Source organism: Sebastes umbrosus, chromosome 15, assembly GCF_015220745.1.
Source record: "Sebastes umbrosus isolate fSebUmb1 chromosome 15, fSebUmb1.pri, whole genome shotgun sequence".
NCBI classification, from domain to species: domain Eukaryota; kingdom Metazoa; phylum Chordata; class Actinopteri; order Perciformes; family Sebastidae; genus Sebastes; species Sebastes umbrosus.
The window spans coordinates 3,233,668-3,248,849 of NC_051283.1; the positions used below are offsets into that span (position 1 = coordinate 3,233,668).

Below are 15,182 nucleotides of genomic sequence, written 5' to 3' on the forward strand. Positions count from 1 at the left end.
GCAGACACCGGCATCTCATGAAACTAAAAAAACCTAAGGAATCCATCGGTACCAACCACGTCATACTAGCTTGTTGTGAAGGACGCTAAATAACGCTCCAAACCTACGCTGAATTTTGGCGAGGAAAAACTGGCATGGCCATTTTCAAAGGGGTAAATAGCCTGAAAAAAAAAAAAAAACATTTGTCCGACAGTCCGTTATCCCGAAAACAAACTCCCATCGTCCCAAATACACACCCTCAGTGCAACAAACAGCAGCACATGATTTCATTAGTCCAACATATACTTTCGCATGCAGAAATCCGCTGAAATCGAGGTCCGTCCGAATACTTATTTCCCCGCACGAATGTTCCACAGAGGCGTGCAAGCGTTCATAAGAACCCGCAGAATTAGTTTTTATAAAATTAGGTGCACTTTTTTTCGGACGAAAATCCGTGCTTGGTGTGAAAAGGCTTTAAAAGCCGAGTCAAATGCTAAGTTGATGTACAAAATGATGATATACAAGTGGTAAATTAGAGGCACGTTGTGTTTTATGAGTTACGTAACTTTACATTTGTTTGTGAAGACTGTTTTAACACCATAGAATCCCTGGAATAATGAGCACCAGCGAATATTTTTCTTTTCCCAAAGCAGATATGTAGCAGTTTGAAAAAAAAAGCTCCTTTCATTTGTGGACATTAATGTATGTCCATCACCGATGCACCTCTTTCAGTTTCTGTTTCATTTGCACTAAATAATTTATGGTTCCTCACACAAAAAACTCTCTAAAATGAACCCCTTTCACTATGTAATGAAAGGCTAATGAGTATTGGATATAAGGGGCAGTGTTTCTGCCCAGGCTGTGATGAAGGGCTGGATGTGAATACAAGCCCTTTAATGTTTCTCCCTCCATTTACTCTGCAAATAGTGCAGCCAGGCAAGCTGCTGCCCTTAAATAAGGTGGAAGGTAATATAACCTGTACCATCAGCCTTTTCAAGGACGGTTGGGTCTGCTTTTTTTCCATGTGTGTGTGAACATGTGAGTGTATACAGGTGTGTGTGGATGTTTGCCTGTGTTTATCTGTATCTCACCCAGAGAGCCTTACCTTTCTATTCTTCACTTCCCTCCCTCATTGTATCCATCTTTAATGCTTCAGTCGCTCGCCTGCCCACTAGGACATACGCTGACCTTTTTTTCTTTCTTTTTTTATAAAACCTTTCAGCTTAAAATTGTGGTAACCTCCTATTAATTTGGCACCTTTGTCGATGTGCTTCTCTTTGGTTCCGATCCCAGTTGAAAAGACTAAGAATGGGTTTTAATGCGTGTTCCCCAGAGGGGGAGGCTGAGTCATATCCACTGGCCATATCTGTAATACCTTTTACAATGGAGTATATCAGTACATCTGTTAGCTGTATTTACTGCAGGCTTTGAAGCTTTCTTTCAAAAAGGACATTCAGGAAACTTTGAAAATGTACAGTTTCCTATGATTACCGATAACACCATTGAAAATCAAATAGTAGTCATTTTATATAATAGAGATATTGTATGTTGAAAGCCAGAAAATGCAGATATTACTTGAAATGATGTGTGTTAGCACCATGTGTTGCAAATGTGCATTTTCTATTCATCACCACTGAGGTCCGGACTGAAATATCAACAACTATTGAACGATTTGCTAAGCAATAATAACGCGTTAACGCACATTTGTTTAGACGCTGCTGATTGCAATTTTTAGGTTGTAGTTGGCTCAGTTTTAAAGCTGGAGTGAAGATACTGGCATCATATGAAACTAGAAAAAGCTAATAGATCCATCGGTACCAACCATGTCATACTAGCTTGTCATGAAGGAGGCTAAATAATGCTCCCAATCTTGCGGTACATTTTGTTGAGGAAAAACTGGTGTGGCCATTTTCAAAGGGGTCCCTTGACCTCTGACCTCCAGATATGTGAATGTAAATGGGTTCTATGGGTACCCACGAGTCTCCCCTTTACAGACATGCCCACTTTATGATAATCACATGCAGTTTGGGGGAAAGTCATAGTCAAGTCAGCACACTGACACACTGACAGCTGTTGTTGCCTGTTGGGCTGCAGTTTGCCATGTTATGATTTGAGCATATTTTTTATGCTAAATGCAGTACCTGTGAGGGTTTCTGGACAGTAATTGTCATTTTTTTGTGTTGTTAATTAATTTCCAATAATAAATGTATACATACATTTGCATAAAGCAGCATATTTTTCCACTCCCATGTTGATGAGAGTATTAAATACTTGACAAATCTCCCATTAAGGTACATTTTGAACGGATACAAAATTTAGAAACTATGGAAGATTCAACGCGGTTAAGTATTTCAATCGATTGACAGCCCTACTACAGACATTTATGGTCCCCAGAGATTTCCTACTGACATTTCCTCTAGCACCACCTGAGGTTGACTCGTTTGTTTATTTTTTAAATATATGGATTATCACAACATTTGGTAATATACACCGATCAGTCATGACATTATGACCACTGACAGGTGAAGTGAATAATAAAATTTGCATTTTGTGCTGTTTGAATCAGTAACAATATGGTGCTGCTGGGCTTACTCTATTCATTCCTGTGTGTAGGAACTAGGACATGTGTGACTGACACCGACGTTTTTATATAAAATACAGGATACCAGCTTTAGAATAATCTGGTTTCTTCCCCTTTAATTCAAGAGAGTGACACTAATTAAATGTGATATCCAAGAGATTGACACACTGGAGGAAAGTGAATTTACTATCGTATATTCATAATCACATACCAGACTGAATGATATGAAACATAATCACATCTGACTGTTGTTTGATTCAACTAGTGTCCTTACAGTCAAACAAAGCACAAAGTTCAGCGTCTGGCGCAGAAACCAGTCTAAATAAACAAGGATTTGTCCTCTCGCTGTAAAGCGGAGTGAGCAGCAGCCTTCCAGGAACATGACGGAAGCAATAATGATGACGATGACAGATAGTTGGCATTTTCAGCTGTTATTACAGACATCTGGCCTCTGTGGATGGATACATTTGCTTTTAATGCCAGCCTCCCACTTCCTGTCCTCCATCTACAAAGCCTATGAACCCTTTAATAAAAAGAAAAGAATATTCACTAAAAGCTTTTTTTCAGACTGAGAACGGGTCATTTATTCAGAGTATTTGCCAATACAGAGTCCAACCGTAGTACTTCATATTGTGTACATCATATATAACAACATATAGAAGGCCATAGGATAAGGTTGAAAGAAGAAGTTTACTTTATTAATCCCAGATATTTTTTCTCTTTTACGCACACACACACACACACACACATACACACACACACACACATACATGTTGTGTATCCGTCACTTAAGAGGATATTTCACACACCTGGGTGAAAACCACAAATCCTAGACCATATGGAAGATCATCAGGGATCTGGTATCTATTTAAAAAAAATAACATAGAAATAATACCAATTTGGAAACATTTCCATTTGAGTGACAACTTTAGACATTGTCCCAGTAAACAAAACAAAATGCTGGGGGACTTGTATAGCAGGTACACTAAAACATGATTCTTTTATAAATTGCAAATCCACTAACTACATAGAAAGATATTACAATACACTCAAGCAAACTTTGTGTTTTATCACAAGGTGTAAAGCAGACATAAAAGAGCCAAAATGGCAAAACGTGTTCACCCCATTCAGTTTCTATGTAGATGTATTAAATACATTTAACAGCCTTGCAGTATGCAGGAGAACACCTGAGAGGCTTTTCACTGTGTCCGGGTAATCCACAGCCTTTGATAAAAATCCCTTGGTCCCTAAGAACTGAGCTCACCTGTCATGTTTTTTATCGCTCTGGATTTCGAATAGCGCATCTCGGTTTAGCAGGTAACAAAAGGAATTAACAGGAATTGAATTGAAGAGTTTAATCTGATGCTTTGTTCTGCTGCTGGCAGTTAAATCTTCCTCATTCAGTGATGGCTTTGTAAAGAAAATAAAGCAGAATAGAAGAGAAATGTCTTTTATGCGTATCTTGTTTGGCTCAGATTAATCTTTATAGAGGTTCTGGTTCTTCTGATTGCCCCGGTTTGTAAGGTGAGACCTGAACCCTCTGCTGTACATACCCGACACAGAAAGCAGGCTAGGGGCTGTTGGAAAAGGTGTGCTGTAAAAATTAGATTTTTTTCTTTTTAAGAAGGTGAAGCAACAGAATATCAGAGGAGTGGTTTCATTTTCCAAGACCCGGCCAGGCTTAGATCAATATATTAGTCATACAGTGACAGTGCTTAGTCACTGACTTTGAAATGTCTTGAGTTGGAGAGGGAAAACCTTATAAGTGTGTTTGAGAATCTAGATTTATTCTGGCTAATAATTCTTCATAAAGGTGGCAGAGAACACCGTCGCTGCATCCTGTGTCCTTGTGATTGGTTTAAAGGTGCTCTATATGATATCCAGAGTGTTAATACAGCAGTAAACAACTATTTGTTATGTAAAGATATAGAGGAGTAATGTCTACCTGACCAGAGAATGAAGTCACTCTCCCTCTGTGTGGGTTGTAATCAGAGCTTAGAAATGCTCCCAATCTCGTATTTAGCACCTTTAAAGAAATACAAACAAGTCGATAATGTTTGGAGCCAGTATCGGGTATCGGGTCCGATACTGTGCTCATGTACACGTACTCGTACTCGCAAAACTGCTCCGATACAACGGCACCGATACCACTTTACGGTTGTGCGCCAGACCCTGCTGAGCCGGGATCCCACCTCAGCCGGCGCGCACCGGCCCTCACTTTAATTTCTCCACGGGGTTTTGCTTGCACCCTCTGACTCGCGCGTGCGTTAGACCCCTTTGTCCGTGTTTCAAGACGGGTAGGGTGGGTCGCCGACATCGCCTCAGACCCCTGGCGCCTTTTACGTGGGCCGAACCCCGATCTGGCGGCACGACGCGGTTGGGGCGCCCCGGTCGACAGTTGCACCGGGAGACATGGGCCCTCCCCGGCGGGGAGAGAGGGCGCAGTGAGCCCTTTGTCCACGGTGCGGCGAGGTCCGGGTGGGGAGCGCTGTAAAGCTGCGGCCGCGAGCCACCTCCGCCCCGAGCCTTTTCCAAGCCGACCTAGAGCCGGTCGCGGCGCACCAGCCTGCAGTGTGTCGCTCACACCCTCCAGCTGGCTGTTAACGAGGGTCTTTTGGTACTCGTTGGCGAGTACCCAAATGTAAGTACTTGTACTCGGTCTGAAAAAAATCGGTGCATCCCTAATTTACAATGAAAACAGTTTTCACTGAAACTATTTTCTCGATTAGCCGTTTGGTCTATAGAATGTCAGCAAGTAGTCCCCAGAGCCCAAGGTGATGTCTTCCAATCCAAAGATACACATCGCTAGAAACTCTCTGCCCGCAAAACCATTGATTTCCTATGGTAAGGCGCGTCCGCTGTGGGCTACTCTCTGGTGCCGTGCGTCACATTTTTCTAGCGTTTTTTTAGAATGATGCACCCGCTCGTTAATGTCACACTTGTCCCAGGCAGTTCGTCAAATCAAGTAAGAGGCGGACTATACTGCTTTACCACTATCTTCCTGTTTTGTTGTTAGATGTGGTAGAGCTATCTAGCTAGTTAGCTGCTGGGCTGTGAGAGGAAAGGGGGGAGTTTATATCTCGTTGTGATAGTTTCATGTAGGCTACTGTCTTTTAGAGAGAGAGACCACATTTTCTGTTAATCACGCAAGGGCACCGCGGCCGCGCCTGTAGCGACGCCTCCCTGGTTTGATCACCTTAGCTTATCCTTTTTTTTTTTCTTTTTTTTTATCCGACCAACAGTCCTGAACCCCAAATTTCAGTTTACTATAAAAATAATCAGATTTGAGAAGCTGGAACCAGGGATTTTTTTTACAATTAATTGATAACCAAAACAGTTACCAATTAAATCTATGTTGATTGACTAATTTGTTAAAGGTAGGGTCAGTAATCTTGAGAAAGAGTACACTAGATTTGAAAAATGATCCAACTGAAAAACCCTGCCTAGTGTTACTAACACTTTTCCATTGAAAGTAGCTAGCAGCAGTAGCTCCAAAAGTCCCTAAACCTAGCGAGAAAGTCGCCAACACTGACAGCTCAAATAATGAACCATGGCTATTGTTAGTACTCACAGCTGTCAAGCTATCGGCTTGTGGAAGACTCTGGTGACAGAGGAATACAGGCAGGTAGCCCGTCCAACAAAAATGTATTTGAACAACACTACCAACCCTACCTTTAACTGGGACATTGTTTCCCGAAAGACATGATGCTGTTGAGTTTTTCATTTTATCAATGCTCTGAGGAGCACAAATAAAACCCAATTCACTTCCATTTTATTGGTGTGGTGACAGATGTTCATGGTTGGGGTTTCAGAAGTTATCTCGAATCTCAAAATCTTAGCACACCATCAACATGTGGAATGATAATACTTAATTTACAAATGACTCATGGAGGGCTGACTGTTTTTACGTCATTTTTACACAAGATGATTCACTGATTGATTAGCATCTCTCAGTGCAGACAGGAAACTAATCATTAAAATTGCAGGAGGCTTTGAGTTTAATAAAAACCTGCACACACTCTGCCCTCCATGACAGATACCATCTTTTGATTCACGTCAACACTGTGTTTATTCTTTGTTTTCATTTACTTGCTTGTTTTTATTGTTCACAAATCATGACCCAGGGCAGTCACTGGCGTCATTGTCAGTCAACTCTCGCACACAACAAGCTCTACTACAGCATGAGCGAACGTCTGCCGCATGCTCCCAAGTCCAAACACAAGTGGCAAGAAAATGAGTTTTGGAGTGGAGGAGTGATAGCTCACTAAAAGGCTTGTCATAGCGCAGCCATCAACCACCGACATGTGTGCTGGTTTATGCTGTATTTTCAATGCCTGTCAAGTGTGTACTGAGATGGGGAGGACAGCGCTGCCTGACAGCCTCTGAGACATGTTGGCAGTTGGATTCGCAGGACGTGGGTTGGCGAGTGAGGGGTCGGTGTGAACAGTCAGATGTCGAGGAGTGATTGTGTCACAGCAACGGTCATTTTCCCTCCAAAACAAATGGAGTCAGACTAGAATAGCTTTGAACTGCACACAGGCAATTACATCGAGCACATCCATCAGGGTGAAGTGAATGTGAGGCAAATATGTCAACCTTAATGGCTGTTATCACATACTATTCAGTACGGTGGTGTGGTTGCAGATTGCAACCAACTGAATACCCCTCGTCTCCTCCTCCCTTTCCAAGACTGCGGTAACGTGAGCCAAAAACCATGGTAACCGTGGTTACGCCGTTCGCCTTGCTCAGAGGCCATCCTTACCATAATAACACTACTTTAGGAGCAATGGAAGTCAGACAGCGGCTGGCGGTACCACGGTTTTGCACTCTGAGGCTCACGTTACCGAAGTTTCACAAGGGTATCGGAGAACTACGGTGACCTTCAGGTAACGGGAAAACACGAAAGGCTCTCTCTAGATCCAGTGTTTGATTTGTCCGTTCTGGGCTACTGTAGAAACATGGCGGAGCAACATGGCGGACTCTGTGAAGAGGACCCGCTCCCGATGTAGATATGAAGGGCTCATTCTAAACTAACGAGAACACAACGATTCTTAGTTTCAGGTGATTATACACTAAAGACAACATAGTATGAATATTATATTACATTTCTGCTAATAGATCCCCAAATTGTTACACACTTCCTTCAGTGATATTACAAACCAATGTGGGAAGAAACATGTAGAGAAGGCTGTATTTTCTAACTAGTTTTTTTAATGAATTAATCAATGAGCACACGCTCCCACACAGGGAAATAGAAGTGTATTTGCAAAACCAACCAAAGATAAAGGAAGTAAAGACAAAAAGAAACAAGAGAGGAAGGAAGGAAGGAAGGAAGGAAGGAAGGAGTGAATGACAAAAGAAACAAAGGAAAGAAAGACAGGAAAAAAGGAAGGAAAGGAGAAAACAGAGACAGAAGGAAGGAAAAAAGGAAGAAGGAAAGGAAAGGAAGAAAGAAAGAGGGAAAGGATATAAGGAAGGAAGGAAAGGAAGGAGGGAGAGAAAAAAGGAAAGAAACAAACAAGGAAAGACAAAAAGCAGGAAGGTATGAAAAGGAGACAGACAGAATGAAGTAAGGAAATAAAGAAGGTAGGATGGAAGGAAGGAAAAGAGAGAATAAAAATAGAAGGAAAATCAATCTGGGTGTGGCCTCACAACAGGTTGCATTAGAAAATCATTCCTTCACACCATGCCGTAGAAAAATCGTCACTAATTAGCATTCTGTCCGTCTCCCTGCAGGTGAATCTAGGCAGCCATCAGTACCTGTTCACAGTCGACGTGAACCCCTCCGAGATGCCATGCTTCTGCCTCAGACATGACGTGGACGCTCTGGTGTGGCAGCCTCGTCCCGACCAACCCAGCAACATGTGGGAGCACGTTGCCACGTTCAATGCCTTGGGTAAGAATTTTTAACGAAAAACACCCATTCTGTTGCTTCCACTTCTGCATGTATACGTTGTATTTGCAGCAGTATCTCCAAAAACCACAGAAATATATGATGTATTTGTTATATTGCTTTTAGATGCAATGTGTGATTCATTGGTGATGTCTAGGAGGTGCAAACATGATGTGTCTCCAGGACCACATTTTGCCATGATGACACACACACACACACACACACACAGACTCACAGCGGCTGTAAAAAATAAAAAGTGAGGATATCACGGGTCACAACAGTTTGTCAACAACAACAGAAGATTTCATCATCATTGAAGGTTACTGCAGGAGAACTTCTTATCCTTCCTTCTCTTTTGAAAAAATCAAAAAAGATTGGTTTGGTTTTTTTTCACCTGGACCTGTATGCTCTGACATTTCTCCTCTACTCTTCTCGCTGTAACTTGTGTCACTCATCGCTGACCATCAGACCCCAGAGACCTGCATTTGACAGGCTGTTATGTTACAGAGACTATCGCAAATTCAACCATATTAAGCTTTTGCCGAGCTTCACGTAGGCTTACATTACGACAATATTACCTGGTAACGCCGATGCCTGTAACCATAGTAACACTCCTGCCTGCGTGCGCACAGCAAGAGAGGAGAAACGCTGCCACCAGAAGAGCTGCTGCCTGAGTTTACTCTGAGCAGCAAGTCACTATAAGGGTCTGAAAAGTCCAGGACTATTCATAAAACATTCAGGGCTGTAACCACGGACCCTGTGGCCATTCTGCCGTAAGAACCTGTCTTTTATTGGCCTGCAATTTCTCTGCGCCTCCATGTGCGCTTTGTCTTATCCACTTGCCACTCTTTTCATCAGATGCGCTGTTTAATGAAGGTACTGAGCACCTCCCCCTCACATACACAGTTGTCTCGGACCCTTAGGCATGTCGGCCCACCAGGAAAATGCCAGTCCACCCCTCACCCCTGTGAGCCATATTGTTCAATCCATCAGTCAAACTTTATTTATATAGCACGTCATATATCAAATGTAACTCCAAGTGCTGAACATAAAAGGTTAAAAAGAACACAAGTTTGATAAATAAATAAAGAGTAAAATAAAGTATAGTATGATACAAATTTGTCACTAGATAAAATGCTACTAGCTACTAGTTATGTCCCCTTTGTTAAGGTCTTTAGAAGTACTTTACACCGTAACAAAAAATAGGGATGCACTGATACCACTTTTTTTCAGACCGAGTACAAGTACTTATATTTGGGTACTCGCCGATAGCGAGTACCGATACGAGTACTTCTCTGTGCCAATAAACCCTCGTTAACAGCTAGCTGGAGGGTGTGAGCGACACACGGCAGGCTGGGGAGTCCCGCATACGGTGCGCAGGGGTGAAGGTGCCCCCCGGGGCCGTGGACAAAGTGTCACCCGGAGCGGACTGTCGTCAGTGTGCCCAAACCGCGTCTTCCCCCAGGGCGGGGCTTCGCCCACGTAGGGGTCTGCGGCGATGTCGGCAACCCACCTGACCCGTCTTGAAACACAGACCAAGGAGTCTAACGCACGCGCGAGTCAGAGGGTGCAAGCAAAACCCCGTGGCGCAATGAAAGTGAGGGTCGGCGCGCACCGCCTGAGGTGGGATCCCAGCCCAGCGGGGAGGTTGAGCGTGAGAGCGTGCGATAGGACCCGAAAGATGGTGACGACAGGCCATAAAGTGGTATCGGTGCCGTTGTATCGGAGCCGTTTTGCGAGTACGAGTACATGAGCACAGTATTGGACCTGATACCTGATACTGGTATCGGTATCGGTGCATCCCTATAAGAAACATGTTGAACACATTTCTTACCTCATAAAATAATTAAAAAATAATGGTTTTAAACTTACAGTGTTTGCTTCCAATTACAGTCATCTTCTAGAATCTGACTTGATAAACAACCATTAGAGTTTATTTGAAATTTTTAGGTTACACGGTAAGTAGCTAAAATATACTACAGGAATACATTTAAATAAACTGTTATTTGTCCGTGCAACAAAAAAGTAGATTTGACTGCATTGTAAAAACAATGTTAAAATTCTACTACAGCTTCCTCTAACACCGACCAGTGCACCTTGGCTTTTGGCACCCAGCAAATAAAGCCAGTAAGGGGCATCCAGAATTTATCAGCATTTATCACTGAACTACAATCATTAAAAAAACACACTTGTACTTTGGTTGACAGAGTGAAAACTCCTGAGATTATCTATTCATTAATGTTAGATGCCACAAAATACTCTTAAACATGAGTCTCACAGGTAAAAGACTGGTCTTCTGCACTCAGCAGAAATGTGTATCACATCACCTGCATCCTTGTGCATGTGCTGGTAGAACATATACAACCAATATGAGGACCCGCTTCATGAAAACATCACTCTGCAGCATCCCTAGTGGTCAAAATCCCCACAGGGTCAATTTAAGACGTGTAATGTTGCATTAGCCACAGTACAGTATATGGGAGTGGTTTGAGGATGTAAGCAGCGGTCTCAGCGGAGTCCGACCTTAATTTCCATTTTTGATGAATTGTGACAACTGAATTATTCAGTCTTACAGCTATTAACTGTGTTTACATCTGCTGCCACGCTGCCGCTGTGCCTCCCGTGCTGCAGAGGGTAGACGACAGAACGTTTTAAATGGCGGCAATAAAACGGCAGTTAACGACGACGGGGAGTTTACTGACACTGCTCGTAGCCTACAAGGAAACAATAAGAAATCTATGGACGCAGGATCATTAACAGACCTCTCTTCTGCTCTGTGTATAAACCACTCAAAGAGGTCTAGATGATAAAACTTAACTGGATTGTGCCTCCTAATTTAGGCACTGACTGATGTGTTGAGATCGTCGTTTTAATTTAACTCCAAATCTCAAATCAAATACTCAGGCCATCAGCCAGCGAGCTCATTTCTAGAGCCTCCTTTCAATCTCCGTTTTCATTTGATTAACTACTCATTTATACCTCCTCAACGAGGGCATCTGGAACAACTTTTATTTCAATTTTCCGCTTCGACAGGTACGACATCTTCATTTGTCTTTTTTAACATGGCAGAGTTTTACCAATCTGCCCTTCTCTGTTTGGAATCCATCATCCAGTTTGCAGATGGATCCCCAGGGATATTTTCAGAAGCGATCTCAGTGAGTTCAGATGAGGCTCAGAGAGAAATGGGCTCAAAACATGCATGTTTGAACATTCAAATTAGAATTGTTAAGGTGCAATAGAAAGAAACGTGTCATCATTATAAATAGTTTTTCGCCTTGCAAGAGTGTGTGTCTCCGAACTGACTGTCTTCCAGAGGCTGTAGCAAGTGAAGGTATAGATATCATATGAAACCTAAGGAATCCATCCGTACCAACCATGTCATGCTAGCTTGTTGGGAAGGAGGCTAAATAATTTTAGGCTAAATTTTGGCGAGAAAAAACTGGCATGGCCATTTTCAAAGGGGTCCCTTGACCTCTGACCTCCAGATATGTGAATGTGAATAGGTTCTATGGGTACCCACGAGTCTCCTCTTTACAGGCATGCCCACTTCATGATGATAAAAAATAGAAAATAGTAGCAAGCACATCTCCAAATCTTGAAAAGTATCGGCTACCAGGAAGTGGTAAGATCAGCAGTTTGGGGCAAAAACCATGCAGTTTTTTTTATTGTAGTGTAAATGTGTTATTTTTGCCTGTACTAAAACGATGTGTTTGAATATTTCTGCATACTGGGGTCCCTAAACAGTCTGGAAATACATAAATTGGGTATCACTGTAAAGCTGAGACTCTTGTGGGTCCAATGAGCCCAACCGTATTCATGTGTGATGATGTTAGTCCCCATAGTAGTGAGACCATTTTTTTAAATTTGACCTCACAGCATCATTAAACTTTACAGCCACAAACTACAGACCTAGAACATTCAGAGGATGGATGTTTTTTCTAGCTAGACTGACAATAAGGGAGTTTCTGAGCAGTTTCCAGGGAACAGAAGTGCTCGCCATCCAATCGCCGAAAAATGCAATTCTTGCAGCAATCTTCCAAATGTCAAAGGTTTTTGATCCCAAATCACAGCATGGCATTTTCTATGGTGTTCCTCAAGGTCTTGGTGTCTTAATGTGGTATTTTGGAAGGATTATTGATCATTTTTAACAATTCTCGAATGACAAAATTTTTTTTAAATTTAGCACTAAATCTGTGTTACAAATGGTATCAACCCAAAAAATTGCTGCAGCAACTTATGAGACATAATAGAGCATGGGGATGGACATCACATATATATACTTCTACTGCTATACACTTTCACTTTTTATTTTAATTATTTAATTCATTCATTAATTCATGTGTCAACTTGACACACAGTGCTGAGCTGCATCTCAAATAAATCTTCAGGTTCTCAGCTTTCAGATGATGTACACCACTTCTATGTGATATCTACTGTTGACCTGCTATCTCCCCCTAAAAACCCCCTAAAAAAGAAAAAAAACATGTCTATTGTGGGTCTAAAGGGTTAAACCAGCTTTTAGTGGATTACTCAAGTTTGTATATTCTTATATAGAAAATATATATAATATGTTCTGCACTGTTGAAACAAACATAAGGTTTGTGTGTATAAAGATCAGATAATATATTTCAGAATAATGATGTTTTTTAGAGAGTAGAAGTTATGTAGCGTAATAATGGGTTTTGTATTGATTGTGGTGGTTGAAGCTCTGCTAGACAACATTATTTTGTAACACTCATAGCATTAGTCTTAATGACAACGTTGAGCAGCAGTAGAGAAAAATTTATTTTCTTCTGTTATTGAAACACCCGGGTGTCAGATGGGAAATCTCAGCACACAGGAAGTGCCTAATCAGATATTAAGAGTGAAAGATAATTTGTTTTTCAGCAGCAATGGAGACCTCCGTTCAACAAAAGCTCAGTTCGCCAGGTTCATCGAGCATCGGGTCTTTTGTCATCTGTCTTGTTGTCATGGTATAAAGTGATCACAGACCTTCTGTTTAATGAGCAAGCTTTGTGCGGTTCGCTGATGGCTAATCATTGAAGTTCCAGGGATTTTTAAATACCTTAACCCAAAGGACTGAACAAAAGCTATGTCAGTGTTGCCGGTTATAATGTGATTAATAGGGCCGTGATTAAACCAACCATTATTGTTTGATTATCCAGAGCCCAGGGGGACATCTTCCAATTACTCGTTTTGTACATTAAATCAAAAACGCAAAGATATTTAATTTACACTGATATGAAACAGAAAACAAATCTACAAATCCTGATATTCAATTAACTGGAACGAGCAAATGAATCCATTATCACCATTGAATTAGTTAATGGAGAGAAAATGAATCGACAACAATCACCAACCAATTGTTTTACCGTATTGATGTGTTGCGTCGTTTTCAGTATATGTGAATGTATCTCTGCTACCTTAGCGCTACCGCTCTCTAACTAACTGAATTCACTGGCTCATTTATGTGCCTTCTGTATTCCAACCCCCTAAAATCATGAATCCGTAAACACTGATGAAAGTCTGAGAGATTGGAACATTTGCTGCTGATTTTAACCTTAGCCTTAACTAAACCGAGCATCTTATTCCCTGTGCAATAAAGCTTTAAGACCTTGTTATGCCTCCACGCCAGCAACAGCTGTGGACGGAGGCATAATGTTTTTGGGTTGTCCGTCCGTCCGTACATACCATCCTCGTGAACGCAATATCTCAGGAACGCCTTGAGGGAATTTCTTCAAATTTGGCACAAACCGCTTGGACGTCAAGGATGAACTGATTAGATTTTGGTGGTCAAAGGTTACAGAATTACAGATAATGGTTTGTTGCTGGAAGGTTGATCCAATAACAATCCGACTTCATTCCCTGGACCGGCAGGATAATTCTGGGTGGTGAAAGGACAGCTCTGCCTCATCCTTATTAAGGTGCCCTTGAGCATGTCCTTGATACCCCAACTAGGAATGGTTACAAGTAATACATCCATTGATTACTAATCGGACACATAACTGATCTTTTATTCCCCCTGTGAGCATGTGTGCACACATGGAAAAAAATGTGGTGCCACTCAGCTGAGGCATTCTAAAAAACACCATATTTGCAGGAATATAATATTTATTTGTCTGGAAAATGTGTTTGAAAAAAAGCATGGGTTAAAATACTTTTGAAGACTAGACAATCAATGTCTGGGTCTAAAAAGTACTCAGATTATGTTTTGGTTGTAACGGGTTAGTTTGTATTTCAAATAATGAGTTATTTAGTTATCGTACAGTAGGCTATGCACCCTCAGGACAATATAAGCACCATGTTATGAAGGGGTTTTCATTTTTGGTAACGCAAAAGTACTCCAAAAGTTAATTTTCTCCATAGGCAATTCTGTAATGTAATGAGTTACTTTTTAATAATAAATAATAATAATAATACATTTATTTATATAGCACTTCTCAAAACAGATGTTACAAAGTGCTTCACAAGACAATAAAAGCAGGTAAATAGAGTAAAAGATATGGTAAACCCTTTAATGGGAGTAACATTGTAATGTAACAAGTTTCTTTTAAAAGTAACGTTACCCAACACTCTAGACAATTAATGTTATGTGTTATTCTCAACATCAGATATCTCTTAAAGGGAAATATCACATTATGGGTTGTTGTTAGCCTTATTGTTGCTAGGCTAGCGAGTTTCTTCAAGTCTAGTTTAAAATGACAGCCCTAAAAGGGTTTAGGAAGCCCA

At 41.4% G+C, this 15,182-nt stretch overlaps 1 protein-coding gene across 1 annotated transcript in view; it reads left to right on the forward strand.

Annotated features, from left to right (window-relative positions):
* Positions 1–15,182, forward strand: part of nudcd1 (NudC domain containing 1) — a 70,181-nt gene that overhangs the window by 53,394 nt on the left and 1,605 nt on the right. Inside the window, exon 9 of the mRNA XM_037795036.1 lies at positions 8,297–8,456. Within this exon, the coding sequence (XP_037650964.1) occupies positions 8,297–8,456 (160 nt within the window). The remainder of the gene's footprint in view (positions 1–8,296; positions 8,457–15,182) is intronic.